Source organism: Pteropus vampyrus, unplaced genomic scaffold (genome assembly GCF_000151845.1).
Source record: "Pteropus vampyrus isolate Shadow unplaced genomic scaffold, Pvam_2.0 Scaffold10, whole genome shotgun sequence".
Taxonomy (NCBI): Eukaryota; Metazoa; Chordata; class Mammalia; order Chiroptera; family Pteropodidae; genus Pteropus; species Pteropus vampyrus.
In genome coordinates, this window is record NW_011888791.1 from 7,621,615 (window position 1) to 7,635,699 (window position 14,085).

Sequence of the window (14,085 nt, forward strand, 5' to 3'; positions counted from 1 at the left end):
AATATTCAAGTTTCAGAGCATATAATTTTCTTACCTTAATCCAAAACTCCTCATAGAGGGCACATGATATGACACATCTTTCAAAGAGAACCACAACTCGTTCATGAGTCCCATTTTCAATTTCAAATTCTAAGTATTCTTTCCAGTTTTTTAGTTGTGCCTTTTCCAATGGTTTCACATGAAAATAAGGTCTTTTAATCTGTAATAAAAGTATGACATGACAATAAAAATAAACCAATATCAACAAAATATGCATGTGTACAGTAACAATATAAATTATTTAAATTATAAATATAATTGCTAATGAACCAAAAATTTCAATCACCATATTTCACGTTGAAAAAAAACTTTGTAAATTATAATCCTTTAAACGCCTTAGGCTTTACATAATGAGGAAACAAGGTATTTTCCATTTATTCAGTTATTTTAACACAATTTTTTAATATTTTAGAAATCTTACTGTTACTTTTAAAGTGAACAATTATACCATAATAACAGAAAGCAGATCAGTGGTTGCCTGGGGCTAGGAGTGAGGTGGGGGTTACTGACTGAAAAGGGGACAAGGGGACTTTTTGGAATGACAGAATAATTCTATCTCCTGACTTCTGTGGTGACTGCAGCACATACACATTTGTCAAAACTCATTTTCTGACCAGTCACGAAAACCCCACATACAGTTAGTTGGCCTTCCATATCGGAGGGTTTGCATCTACAGATTTAACCGACCATGGATCAAAAATATCTGGGGGGGAAAAAAATCCCAGAAAGTCCCAAAATACAAAACTTGACTTTGCCACACTCCTGGTACTATGCTGAATCCACATGAATGAAGTGATGTGTAGGCAAACCATGTTTACATGAAAATACAGATTACATGAGAATACTATGCCTTTTTTTAATATAAGAAACTTGAGCATCCACAGATACTGGTATCCATGGGGGTCCTGGAACCAATCCCTGGATGATACCAATATTATGCTATATAGTTCCATTCACACAAAAGGCCAAAACAGAGAAATCTACAGAAAAAGAAAGTAGATTAGTAGTACCATAGAGCTGGGCGGAAGGGATGGATTGAGTAGGTAAGGGAATAGAGGGATGAGAGGTAAAGGGTAAGGGGTTTCTTTTTGAGGTGATGAAAATGTTCTAAAATTGACTATAGTAATGGTTGTAGTTGCTATGAACTACTAAATTTTATACTTTAAGTAGGTGAACCATGCGGTATGTGAATTGCATCTCAATAAAGCTGTTAAAAAAATAAAAAATTAGAATTGTGGGGGGGAAAAAACCCTCATTTTCCTGTACACCTAAAAGGGGTACATTTTGTTGTATGTGAAGTATAATTCAATGTTGATTTTAAGAATTGAACAAGTATAAAAAATGGTTTGGACTAAAGAGATATCTTGCAATTCAAATAAATCTGAATTGAATAAGATTCTAAATTTGATACTAGTAGCAAAAATGGGACAAATGTCTTAAGTTATTACTTAAATAAGAAAAATAAAAAGCAATAGAGGCAATACTCAAAAATGAAAGAAAAATACATTATTCCTATCACTATATTTTTGAGACTATTACAAAATAAAAACACTTACACCTTCTTCAAATGTCCACCTTTTACTAACTTCATGCTCATTATAATTAAACATTTCTTGATGAATTTCAATGATTCTATGTCTCATGTTTTCTATTTCAGTAATTAGCTTGGGAAGAAAAAGAAAAAAATTTAAATCACACAAGTTATATATTGAAATTTTAAAATATCGCTGCTTACATTTAAGTATCATCCACACATACTTTAGTCTTAGAATAGTGAAGGGTTTTAAACTGTTATAAATTATGTGCAAATAAAATTAACTACTAAAATTTGTAACAGAATTTCCTGACTACTTAATAAAAATGTTTTTAAATTTTTTTTAAATTTTTATTTATTTATTTAAATAGGGCTGGTAGATCACAATGTAGGCAAAAATATTCTTTCTAGGTTATTTCTAGATGTCTCATAGTAAAATACATTCTCTACCTAAATCTGTATTTAAATTATACCAGCTAAAGAATTTTCACTTGCCTTAATCAGAAATACTTTATATGAGCTACAAGTCATACCACACATGCAGTCAAGGTATATAAAGTCCAGTTTTTCATGTATTGAAGGATTTTTTAAAAGTCTAGTTACCTTTGCTGGATCAGTTATGTCTTCAATTCCTGATGGTAGATCATCACCAGGAGGACCATCATCACCACTATGTCCATTTACAGAAGCTAATTCCCTTCGCAGCTGAATAAACTGTTCGCCAGTTAGAAGATCTCTAGGCAAGTTATTCTGTACATGTTCTTTAAATCTAAAGGAAGACAATAAAAATACATGCTCTACATATGAAGCCTAATTTCAGATCCCATGTTAATTCCCATAACACATTCTTACAAAGAAACTGATTTAAAGAAAGCAAAACAGCATTCCCTTTCTCCCTCCTTTCTGTAGTAAAAACCTACCACTTGATAAAGCAGTCTACAGACATCTTCATTTCCTTTCTGCCTTTGTAATGAAATGGAAAAGGCATAGACAGGCATAAATTCAAATTCTAGTTCTGTCTATTATTAGTTATTTGACTTAAGGGAAGTTTTCCCTTTCTTTAAATCTTGGTTTTCTCATCTGTAAAAAGGCACAATATCTATCTTGAAAAATTACTGTAAAATTAAATATAGTTATCTATACTTAAATTATAAATGATCACTTATAAATGATCAAGAAATGTTTGCAGTTTCTTCCCCACCTCTCAATTACTCCTGAATCCATGTGTCTGTATCAAACTCTAATGAAATTGCCCTAAAGTCACAAAGTACCTCTTACATGCAAAATTAAAGGGACACGTACTACAGCCTACCCTGATGTCTTCAGTACTTAAGGCTAACCACACCTTTCTTTTAGAATCTTCTTTGCTTTCGGCTCTTACTTAGCACTTTCTGGGTTTTCCTCCAAGTCTGACTGCTCCTTGATCACCTTTGAGAGATCCCTCTTCCTACCTGCCCCTAAATGCAAGTATTTCTAAGGATTCTGCTCTGCATTTTGTTCTCATCTATTTTTACATATCTCTCTGGACAATCTTATTAATATAGCTTGAAATAACACACATACTATGACAGCTTTCAAAACTATAACTCAAGCTCAAACCTTCCTAAATTCCAGATTAGTATATCCAATGTCCAACACTCTTCACAAAGAAATTTTAAGCAGAGTGTTTTGAAAAAAATGTTTCATTTTATCCACACACACTAATTTATATATATGTACAAATATTAATCAAAAACACCAAGTTGAGGAGCTCAGTATCTATACTATCTCAATTTGGAAACTTATAAAAAATGTCTTAAACTGTGTCATCTTCATCCACAAATCAACACCTTCAACATTTCTAATGTGTCAACCACTAAGTTCTCCAATCTCTTCTATCTAGTTTATTTATATTCCAATGGATACCAGGTTGTATTGATTCTACCTTCTAACATTTTCATGCCCTCCTCACTTTTCCCCTGGACATAGTATTCCAGCCCCTAGTTTCACAACTCTCATCCCCACCCAATACTACTATAAAAAATGTTATTAAAAAGTAATCAGGTAAAACAAAATCATAAACATGATCATAAATTCCTCCTGCCAAAATCACTTCAGTGCATTTACCGTGTCAGGCTAAAATCCAATCTCCTTAAAGTTTTTCATATTCTGACACAACTTTTGACCAAATTTACCTCTTCAATCTAATTATTAGACATGTTCCAACATTATAAAATTTCCTCCCAAGTTTCTTAAAATTGATTTAGGCTATTTACACCTGGATTTTTAGACTTCCACTAATGTCTGTAAATAACACTGAAAACTAATTTCAATTTTGCAAAACTCAGTGGATACAGAGGATTAACCTGGGACCCATTTCATCACTGGGAGGGAAAAATACAGACTGCCTTGTTTAAAAAAAAAGAGGTAACTCTCAAATGTGTAGTATGAAAAGGAACAATTTAATATTCAGATAAATATTAAAACTCAAAATTGAGACCAGGAAACAAATAAGAAACTTGAAATAAGATAAAATTGAAAAATAACTACTTATAGAGCATAAATTTAAAATTGCTACACTGTGTAGAAAATTCTTTCAAATGGTGATACAACATGCATAATATTAAGCAGTAATTTTTCATCAGCTTTTTCAACTATAAAGCTAATTTACTCAATGAAGAATGGCTGAGGATCTAATATATAGTGAGCCCTATTCCTAGCTATTAAGGATAAAAAGAATAAACTCCAGAAACTGACAGACATGTAAAAGCTACAAGAGATATAGCAAAATTAATGCTAAGATAAATGTAAATAAGTAGGTAGAGTGATAGCACAAATGACCAAAGGATACTTTCTACTTAGGTGAACTGGGAAAGTTTCACAGAGAAACATTAAGCTGTATGTTCTTGAGGAATACGTGTTTACCAAACAAATTGGAAGTGACAAAGGTAATACAGTCACAAAAGTATAAAACACCACCACCTTTTGGGAAATTATCAGTACTTGGGTATGGCTAGAGCTTAGCAACAACCAGGCACTGGGTCTGAGAAGTTAGGTCACATCACAAAGTGCTCATGCTAAGTAAGATTTTAAATTACATATTTTCTTAGAGATAATGTTCGGTGTATAACCAATGGAAATTATTTCTACTATAGCACTTAGAATCCTTTTTTTAACACATCATTCCTTTTCTATAGTTTTGAGAAACTTGAGGGCCAAGACCATCCACACATAGTTATATTGGGCCTTTATTCCTACAACTTAAAAGGCATATCATCTGTTGCATAGCAAGTGCTAAGACTTTTAAGTAGGGAGAGTATATTATGCAAAGAAAACACTTCAGAGGTTTTCAAAGCAGCTAGTCATGTGAATTTATTTATATAAACTATAAGATTTACTTACAATAAATACTACTTGTGAGTTTGTTACACACTGATAAGAAAAGTGGTTCTCATTGTATTATATAAAAAAGAGCATATTAATGAGCAGTATGCATAATGCAATCAATTAATTTGTTATAAGTATATATGACTTTAAAAAAGCCTAGTGGGATATTCATTAAAATAAAAATAAAAATAAAAAAGATTTGGAGAGGACTAGTTCAAGAACTTTAGGGCCACACTGTCTAGCTTCAACACTTACTAACTATGTGACCTTACAGGAATATTTTAATCTTCCTCTAATTCCATAAAATGGGATATTACTAGTACCTATACCATACTAGCTTATTGTGAGGATTAAATGAGTTATAAGGCACTGAGAACAGTGTCTGGCATATGGCAAATACTGTATGTATGTTTCCTAATTATATTTTTTTTCTTACCAACAGTAAAGTTCTTATAATCATATATTTTACATATACTTTAGATCCCAGAAGAATCGGTTTATGAATAGGCACTTTCATTGTCCCACCTTTTATATTCATTCGTTCAACAAATACTCATCAAGCATTTCCAAATGCCAAGCTTCGTGTTAATGATGTCTTCCAGCAAGTGTCTCCCTAGGTCAATAGACCCTAGAGACATATGGAATATGTCTATTCCATAAAAAAGAGACAGTATATTCAGATCTACATGCTTCCTATTTCTAACCTGAGTAGTCTGCATAACCTCTTTAATCTTAGCAAACTGATACATAGAACTTTTCAGATGCTTCATAAAGCGTTCTACATTTAAGTAAAAAAAAATTTAGAAAATCATCTATTTAAAAAGTCCCTAAGTTTATAGGCTCTAACACAATACTACTTATAAAAATTATGATAAAAATATAGAAAATATTACAGTTGAAAGAAAGTAAATACTTATCAACACAGTCTTAACACTTTCTTGTTCAGAAAGACAGATCTCTGAGTCTGTATTAGTGGGAGGCTTTGAGTACATCATAACACAAAATGTGGAAACCACAGTACACAGATTTAGTTGTTTTAACAGTACTAATTAAAATGAAATTATACCAATCATAATGGAAAATCACAGTGTAAATTTTAAATGAATAATTTTTTATTGTTGAATACAGACAGGGCTTACTACACAAAATACATACTTCATTCACTGTTTTGGATATAAGGAGTTACATGAACACAAGAATGTACCTGTAGTAAATCATTAAGTTTTAAACAGCATCTATTATATGCCCTGTACAGTGTTAGTTTAGTACCACAAAGAATAATTAAACTTAAGATTCTACTTTCTCATTCCTTCACTATTCTGAAATACCTCAGACAAAAGGCTCATCTATAAAGTGGATAAGAATCTTATGTCTAAAAACAGTAAAACAGTAAAATTCCTAAACATTTCACAAGACATATGGGAAAATGTCTAAATTTAAAAGTGTATAAATTGTGTCTACAGCCATGCCACCCTGAACAAGCCCGATCCCGTCTAATCTTGGAAGCTAAGCAAGGTTGGGCCTGGTTAGCACTTGGATGGGAGTCCACCTAGGAAGACCAGGTGCTGTAGGAGTAAAAAATTAAAAATAAGAGATTGTAAGATGACAAGGTCCTTGCAACCTGTGAGGTCAACCAAGGATTGCCTCGCCTAAAATAAATAAATAAATGAATAATAATAATAATAAGTGTATAAATTGTGATTATCAAGCAAGGAAATATATTCCTCGTTGAATCTAATAGACTTCAACATGACATTTCAAGAGAATTACGATCCTCAATATTAGGAATTAATTACCTGAACAATCAAAGATATTTTAATGACCTGATTTTTCCACTTACCTCTGAAAATGATGACTATACAGCTGTGTTGGAATACCAAGAATACGATCATATATAGCTGTAACTTCTCTCAGGTTTCCCTGTTCATTCTCCCAGTTTATATACATTTCCCACAGTCTGTCAGATCGGAAATCTGTTCCTGCGGCTAGAACGGCATGCTCAAAAGTTCTGAAAAATTAAATTACCTTTAAGTTATCTAAGATAAAACCACTTTTAAAATATTATTTCTGTACTTCGCAATGTGTACAAATATCAAATCATTAAGTTGTACACTTCAAATTAATATATGGTAGTTCTCCCTTATCTTCAGGGGATATATTCCAAGAATCCCAGTCTTGGGATGTCTGAAACCACAGATAGTACCAAATTCTGTACATACTGTTTTTTCCTACCCATACCTCTGATTAAGTTTAATTTATAAATTAGGCAAAAGTAACTAATAGTAAAATAGAACAATTATAACAATATACTGTAATTAGAGTTATGTGAATGTGGTCTGTCTCAGCAAACTAGCATGAATTTCTTTTCCTTCTTTCTATTTTCATGGATAGATTCATTCTTACCGTAGATCTTAGCAACCTCACATAGGACTTTTTTCTTAAGTTGAGAACTTTCACCTTTTCACTTAAAGGAAGCACTTTACAGCTTCTCTCTGGCACATCTGAATTGCCAGAGTTACTACTCTTACGCTTTGGGGCCAATATTAAGTAAAATCAGGGTTACTTAAAAACAAGCACTTCGATACTGTGATCATCGATCTAATAACCTAGACAGCTACTAAGGAACTAATAGGCAGGTAGCATGGATATGCTAGACAAAGAAATGATTTATGTCCCATAGCAGGTAGGCTAGAGATTTCATCACACTATTCAAGAGAACATTCAATTTAAAACTTATGAATTGTTTATTTCTGAAACTTTCCAATTAATATATTCAGGGTATCTGAAAACGTGAAAAGTAAAACTGTAGATTGTGGGGGGGAGGACTACTGTGATGTATGTCAACTAAACCTCAACTTTAAAAAAATTAAAAATAAAATTATTTTTACATTTTAGAATATAATGCTAAATTCAAAATTATATTGTTTTCTATACAGGTAGAGATTAAAAAGTAGAAGGAATAATAAAGAAGTGCATAATAGCTGCTCAAAGAGTGAGAAAACATAAAGGGAATATAGATAAATGTACTTTCATGTAATTTTACCTTACATAAAATTATAATGCAAAACTTATACCCTGGAAACATATAAAAATAACACAGTAGATACTTAAATATTTGCTAAACTTGAAATGTTTGTTGAGGATTCATTTAGAACAGAAGACAGAGACATATGTTATATCAATTTAAGTAAAAATTTTCTAGCAAAATAACTCTCTAATAAGAGATCCAGCTGCCTTATAAAGTAATGAGAAGTACACATATATTTTAAAACTCTCATAAGTCTTTCTAGATTCTAAAATCCCACGACTATAGTTTACTACAAAAATGTTAATTTAAAATACCTAATTCATTTTAAGAGATTTCTGTAAGCAATTTTAACCATTAGATTTGAAGTCCTAATGGGATAAAACTTTTAGATACATATTTTCAAAATAAATATTTTAGAATTAAGAAGGATTTTACCAGTATAAAAATATACTATCTAAATTAATCTACAATTTAAACACAATCCCAATCAAAGCTCTAACAAATTTTGGGTGGAACAGGAAAAACGAATTCTAACATTCACCTACCATACAAAAATGTAAATTTTTTGTATAAAGACAATGCAAGCAGTGTTTTCCTGAAAGATATCAAAAGAAACTAGGAAGTTATAGTAATTAAAAGTATGGCACTGGCCTGGGAACAGAAAAATGGATTAACAAAACAGTTCCCAAGATAACAAAACATATGAATGTCTGAATTTAGTACATGCTGAAGAAGATATTTTAAATAAATGCAGAAAAGCTGGACTATTCGATAAATGCAAAAAATGAAAGTTTAATCTCTATCTCACAAAAGACACAAACCAAATACCAGATGAATGAGTAATTTTTGAAAAGCTATTAAAATAATTAGAAGAAAATACAAGATATATATATTCTTGACAAGATAGGCACAAAACTCAGAAACCAGTAAGAGATTGAATACTGAACCACATTAAGGGGAAAAAAACCCTCTATATGATAAAAAGACACTGTAAACAAAGTTAAAAGATGGCTAAAACTGTGGGAAATATGTTTAAGATGGATAAAGGATTAAGAATGTGTGTATGTGTGTACATGTGTAAGTGTATGAAGTTTTCAAGAGAGTAAAATACATGTCATTGCCCCTGCAGAATCCCAAAATGATTCAGGAAATTAACACACCAGACACTAAGAAAGATGGGAGAGTTGGGAGAGGAAGGATGATAAGGTAATAAACTAAAAACAGTGTTTGAAAGAAGGTCTGCTTAATGAATGGTTGAGACCTTAATCCTCATTTCCTGCCCAGCTATGGGATTTCAGAAGCTAGGTATACATTCCCCAGGCAGATCAGATGATCCTTTAATGAAGATGCTGCTTAGCATAGGAATAAGATATGAGTATACCAACATTGAGAGTTCCCAACAAAATCTGAGTAGCCGCCTATTCACTTTACTGTAAAGCCCTCCAGGCCAACTAAAAATGCTCCCCCCCATACAAAACACAGAGAGTTTCCACTCAGTTTATTAATATCTAATCTTTAACATAAGCAGAAATCCAGAAATCAGACATGTCAGAGATGAAAACAAGTAAATAAAAAAACTTCAGAAGAAACCGTGCTGGAGCAGCAGAAGATATGTAGCATATAACAAGAATAGGAGGAAATAAAAAAAGGAACAAAGAACAAGAAAGATTCTTGGGTAATAAAAACGACAGAGAAAACCAAGGGAAGGAAATTATCAAAATAAGAATATACACAATAACATTTCAAAGAAAAGAAGGATGCAAGCATCCAAGATTGAAAAAGTCCACTAAATAATAAGCACAATGAATTAGAAAGTCTATTCCAAAGCACATCATTATAAAATCACATTAAATTAAAGGTAAGGAGAACATTTTCCACGAGGAAAAACAAGTCATATAAAGAGAATCCAGAAGAAGAATGGTACATTTTTCAATAGCAATACTAGAAGTTATAAGAGAATGAAGAAATAAATGCCTTCAAAGCCGTAAGAAAAAATTACCTTCAACTCGAAATTCCATATCCCACTATACCATCAGTTGGGTGTTTCAGACTTTTTTTTAATTCCAAGCATCCTTTATCGGGAGTAATAGGATGTACTTCTCTAAAAGGTAGGCCGAAAGAGCAGGATCCAATACAGTCTTAATAAAAACAGCTGGAAACCCAAGAATGAGGTAAAGACATCCTAGAATCATTGTAAGGAGAATCCCAAAACAACTGCTGTATAGCAGAAACAGAATAGAGCAACCAGTCCAGATTACAGAAGAGAAGGTTCCAAGAGGGTTGTCTCCAAGATGGAAGGGAAAAATTGGAATTGACAGATTTCAGAGTGTAATTCTCTTTTACAATTTTCAGATTAAATAGAATTTTTTTAGCTCCAAAAAATAACTTACACAGCTTCTGTACACTTTGTCAAGTAGTATTAGTAATAGCTAGTGAAATTAGAGGGGGTGAAGATTTTTAAATGTTCAAAGAAAATCTGGCAAATGAAAAAAAGGGAGGAGGGAAGGGAAATAGTAACTAACTCCAAGAAAAACAAAAGTCCATGAAACCTATCCATTTTGGAAAGATCGGGAATGAAAAGACGATTCTTCCATTCTCACCTATCATAAAAGAATTACAACGTCTACAGCTAATGAAGAGAGAGAGAAAGCAGTAGAGAGTTACTATTACGAATGTGTTAGGAGAAAAAAAAAAAAAAAAAAACAGAAGACACAGCCAAAATACTTGAATAGGGATAAAGGAATCACTTTGTGTACATGCAGTTTATCACTGATTGTTTAAACCACATGCACATACTTTGATAAAAATAAAAACCAAAAACACTTAAAATTTCCTATAATCAATAAGAAAGATAATTCAAAAGTAAAATGAGCAAATGATATGAACAGGCAATGTAAAAATGGCTTATATAAAAATATGAAAAGATGGCAAACTAGGATGAATAATGTAGAACTATGTAAAACTTAAATAATGTAAAATCACTGGAGGTTAAAAAAATGTGGCATGGCTATGAGAAAATGACTACTCTCATACACTGTGGGAGTTGACAATAATACCACTTTTGAAGAAACATTTGATAAAACTTAGCTGTGTATTCCATTTGACAGAGTTCCATTTCTAGTATGCTCTTCATAAACACTGACTCAAACAGAGACAGTCACTGCAACAGTGATTATTTCCTATAAGGACTGGGTAGAATAAAATATAGTACCTTGATACTATAAAATACTTTTGCAATGGTTAAAAAAATATGATAGGGTTCACATACCCTCTTATTGTACTGTTTGTTTCAGAATCACCAGGGTCCAATGTTTCTTTTAAGAAGTTTATATAATGTATCCAAAGGTCAACACTAAGAGGTATTGCCTGAAGCCCCCGCCGATAAACCTAAGAAGAAAACAACAAACTGTACTTCAAATATTTAATTATTTCTTAACAGAGAGGCAACACTGTGTTATCCGGTGAACCTTAGAAATACTAATTACTGGAATTTTGTTTAAATAATCTACCATTACCATTTGGGTGGAGGTTGGATAGAACATGGCAATGTTCTGATCCCCACGTGCAGAGTCTTGATCTTCAAAGCGCAGCAGTCCCTGCATTCTGACCGGGTTGTGTGGGCAGGCTTTGGGTTACAGACCATAGGGCACAGACCCATTAGAGCATCAATGACAGCGTCTGACCAAAAATGCAATAAGACGTAGCAAATGTGACTAGCAAACCAACTATATTGTTTGGAAAATGAGAAATAAATGTAAGTGAGAGAAAAGCCCTGCCCTACTTGTTAAGCTGCAGTGTAATACAGAGGCTTGCACTGCAAAGCTTGACAAACTGTAGAGGTTTAACGCACCTGCCAACAAAGAGAGAAAATATTAGCTACAAATGCCACAAGAGTGACAAATGCAAATAAAATACCCTATAAAATTGTTTGACCATAAATCGTAGGTACTGCCAGCCAAAAAAAGGTCTTTATTTTGTTATTATTTGGCTTACAGTACCTAATGGAGATAACTTTATTCAGTGATGTACGCACCTCATCTGATTGTTTAATGTTGTCATGCCGCTTTTCAAGGTCTGCATACTTTTTCCAGTAACCATAGCAATACGGATAGTGTATGAAAAATTTGTCAAATGCTTTCCTGGCAGCCATCAAGTGATTCTGATGAAAATAAAATGAGGTGTTTAAACATCTTAGAAGTTTTTGTCACAAAAATATTTACTATTCCTTTCAAAAGTGTTATCTCAAATAAAATAAATGGCAGGTTTAAAAACCACACTCACAGCACCCCTTGTCCCTGCAAATACAAACTTATCTAGAAGGAACTAATTCTGTCAAATAGCAAGGTAACTTTATTCAGTAATTTTATACATATGCACCCACACACCCCCCAATAGACTTTGACTCCATTAATACAGACATTCACATGTACAGATGCCATAAAAGTCATTTTTTGAAGATAAAAAAGTATATATCCAATCTTATTCAATTCAATCTGAAAGTATAAAAAAGGCAACTTTAATTACAAAACAATAAGTCTGATATGACCTGATTAATTTGTCCTTTTAGTCTCATTTAAATAGTTACTAACCTCCTGTTCTACATACTGAAGCAAATATACCCAGCCTGTAAAATCCTGAGGATTATTTTCTACAGTTTTCCAAAATTTTTCATATTCTGGAGGGAAATTTGCTTCTGTTTCTATCACTGGAAGGTCCACAGCATTTGCTATTTCATTTTCTTCTGTAGTTGCATTCACATTAGGAGATCCATCAGGTGACTGTTCCATTTCCGTAACATTCATAATTTCAGTACTAAAATCAGCGGACTGTTCCACTACTACCTCCGAACTGTTGCCTGTGCTGCCATTACTAGAATTTCTGTACTCATCCATGTGATAATTTTGCATAGCTCTTTATTTTGTCTTCAGTAGATGATCTGTAGAAACAAAAATAAAGAGAAATGTCTTTCAAATGTTTATTTGGCATCATCAAAAGCACTTTTTTAAAAAAAGCCCTCATTAGCTATTAAATATATTGATTCTTGATCTCTCCTCTAACTCATAATTAGATTTATTAGTTTCTATATTACGAAAAATTCTGTAACATATAAATTTTCTAAAAATTGCCATTTTATTTTTAGTGTTTGAGCAAAATGTAAATAACTGAAGATTTACTTCCTTTATCCATAAAACAAGTGAAGACTATGCCTGCTCCCTAAAGAAGCAATCATATTTGAATTTAATGCTACTTAGCTGGTTAAAATTCTAAAATTCAATATCTGAATGCTATCTTGCTACCAATCCTGGAAAACAGTATTATCTTTATTGTTAAGGCCATAAAATAACAAGGGATTATTCTTTTATCTTATAAAGGTAGTGCCACAATATATTTTCATAGTTGACTTCATCTCTTTTACTAACAGTTTAAATGGAAAGTGAATCATTAAATTAGAAGGCATGTCTTTTTTCCTAAGTGAGTGATTATTCTCAAAATGAAGATCATAAAACTGATTTACTCTTAAAATATACTCAGAATACACAATATAGTATAATGTAGTTTAAAAATGATCTTAAAAAATAAAATTTAAATTTAAAAATATGATTAAGATTTTAAAGATAGTAATGCTAAGAAAGAAATGCAAGTGACCAATAAATATATGAAAGGATCACATCTTTACTAATAAAGACATAAATTAAAACAATAAGATATCAAATTGGCAATAATTACAGATATCTTTCTAGAGGACAATCAACCAAAATGTACTAAATGGCAACTGTATGTATTTTATGTTATGAAAATAATCAAAAACATTTGTATAAAAACATTCACTATAACACTACTGTTATACAAACAGAGAGATGAGTTTTAAGAAGAGGACTGCTTTAGTAAATGTCATATTTATATAATGGAATAATAATAAAGGAAATATGTATCTGTGTAGATAAAGAAATATGTCTACTATGTATATACTATACATATATATGCAACACATGCATCTATAGAGATTTATACCAAATAAAATAAAAATACACAAAAAATGTTGGTGTTAACAGCTGTTCTCCCTGCATAATGGGCTGATGCTTTCTTCTTTTGGCTTATCTGCAATTATTTAACTGAC

The 14,085-nt window shown here is 31.9% G+C and overlaps 1 protein-coding gene and 1 pseudogene across 5 annotated transcripts in view; one reads left to right on the forward strand and one right to left on the reverse strand.

Annotated features, from left to right (window-relative positions):
* PRPF39 (pre-mRNA processing factor 39) overlaps positions 1–14,085 on the reverse strand; it is a 30,432-nt gene that overhangs the window by 6,221 nt on the left and 10,126 nt on the right. For 2 of the 5 annotated variants that reach the window (XM_023522117.1, XM_011376135.2), the window contains exons 2-8: positions 12,557–12,903; positions 12,001–12,126; positions 11,236–11,354; positions 6,780–6,947; positions 2,177–2,342; positions 1,596–1,703; positions 35–199 (exon numbers count right to left, since the gene is read on the reverse strand). In XM_023522117.1, coding sequence (XP_023377885.1) covers positions 35–199; positions 1,596–1,703; positions 2,177–2,342; positions 6,780–6,947; positions 11,236–11,354; positions 12,001–12,126; positions 12,557–12,874 — 1,170 coding nt within the window. In that variant the 5' untranslated portion in view covers positions 12,875–12,903. Of the gene's footprint in view, positions 1–34; positions 200–1,595; positions 1,704–2,176; positions 2,343–6,779; positions 6,948–11,235; positions 11,355–11,482; positions 11,818–12,000; positions 12,127–12,556; positions 12,904–14,085 lie in introns of those variants that run through there. The other 3 variants (XM_011376169.2, XM_011376154.2, XM_011376177.2) reach the window with 3 other exon arrangements.
* On the forward strand, positions 6,395–6,513 carry LOC111730973 (annotated as a pseudogene).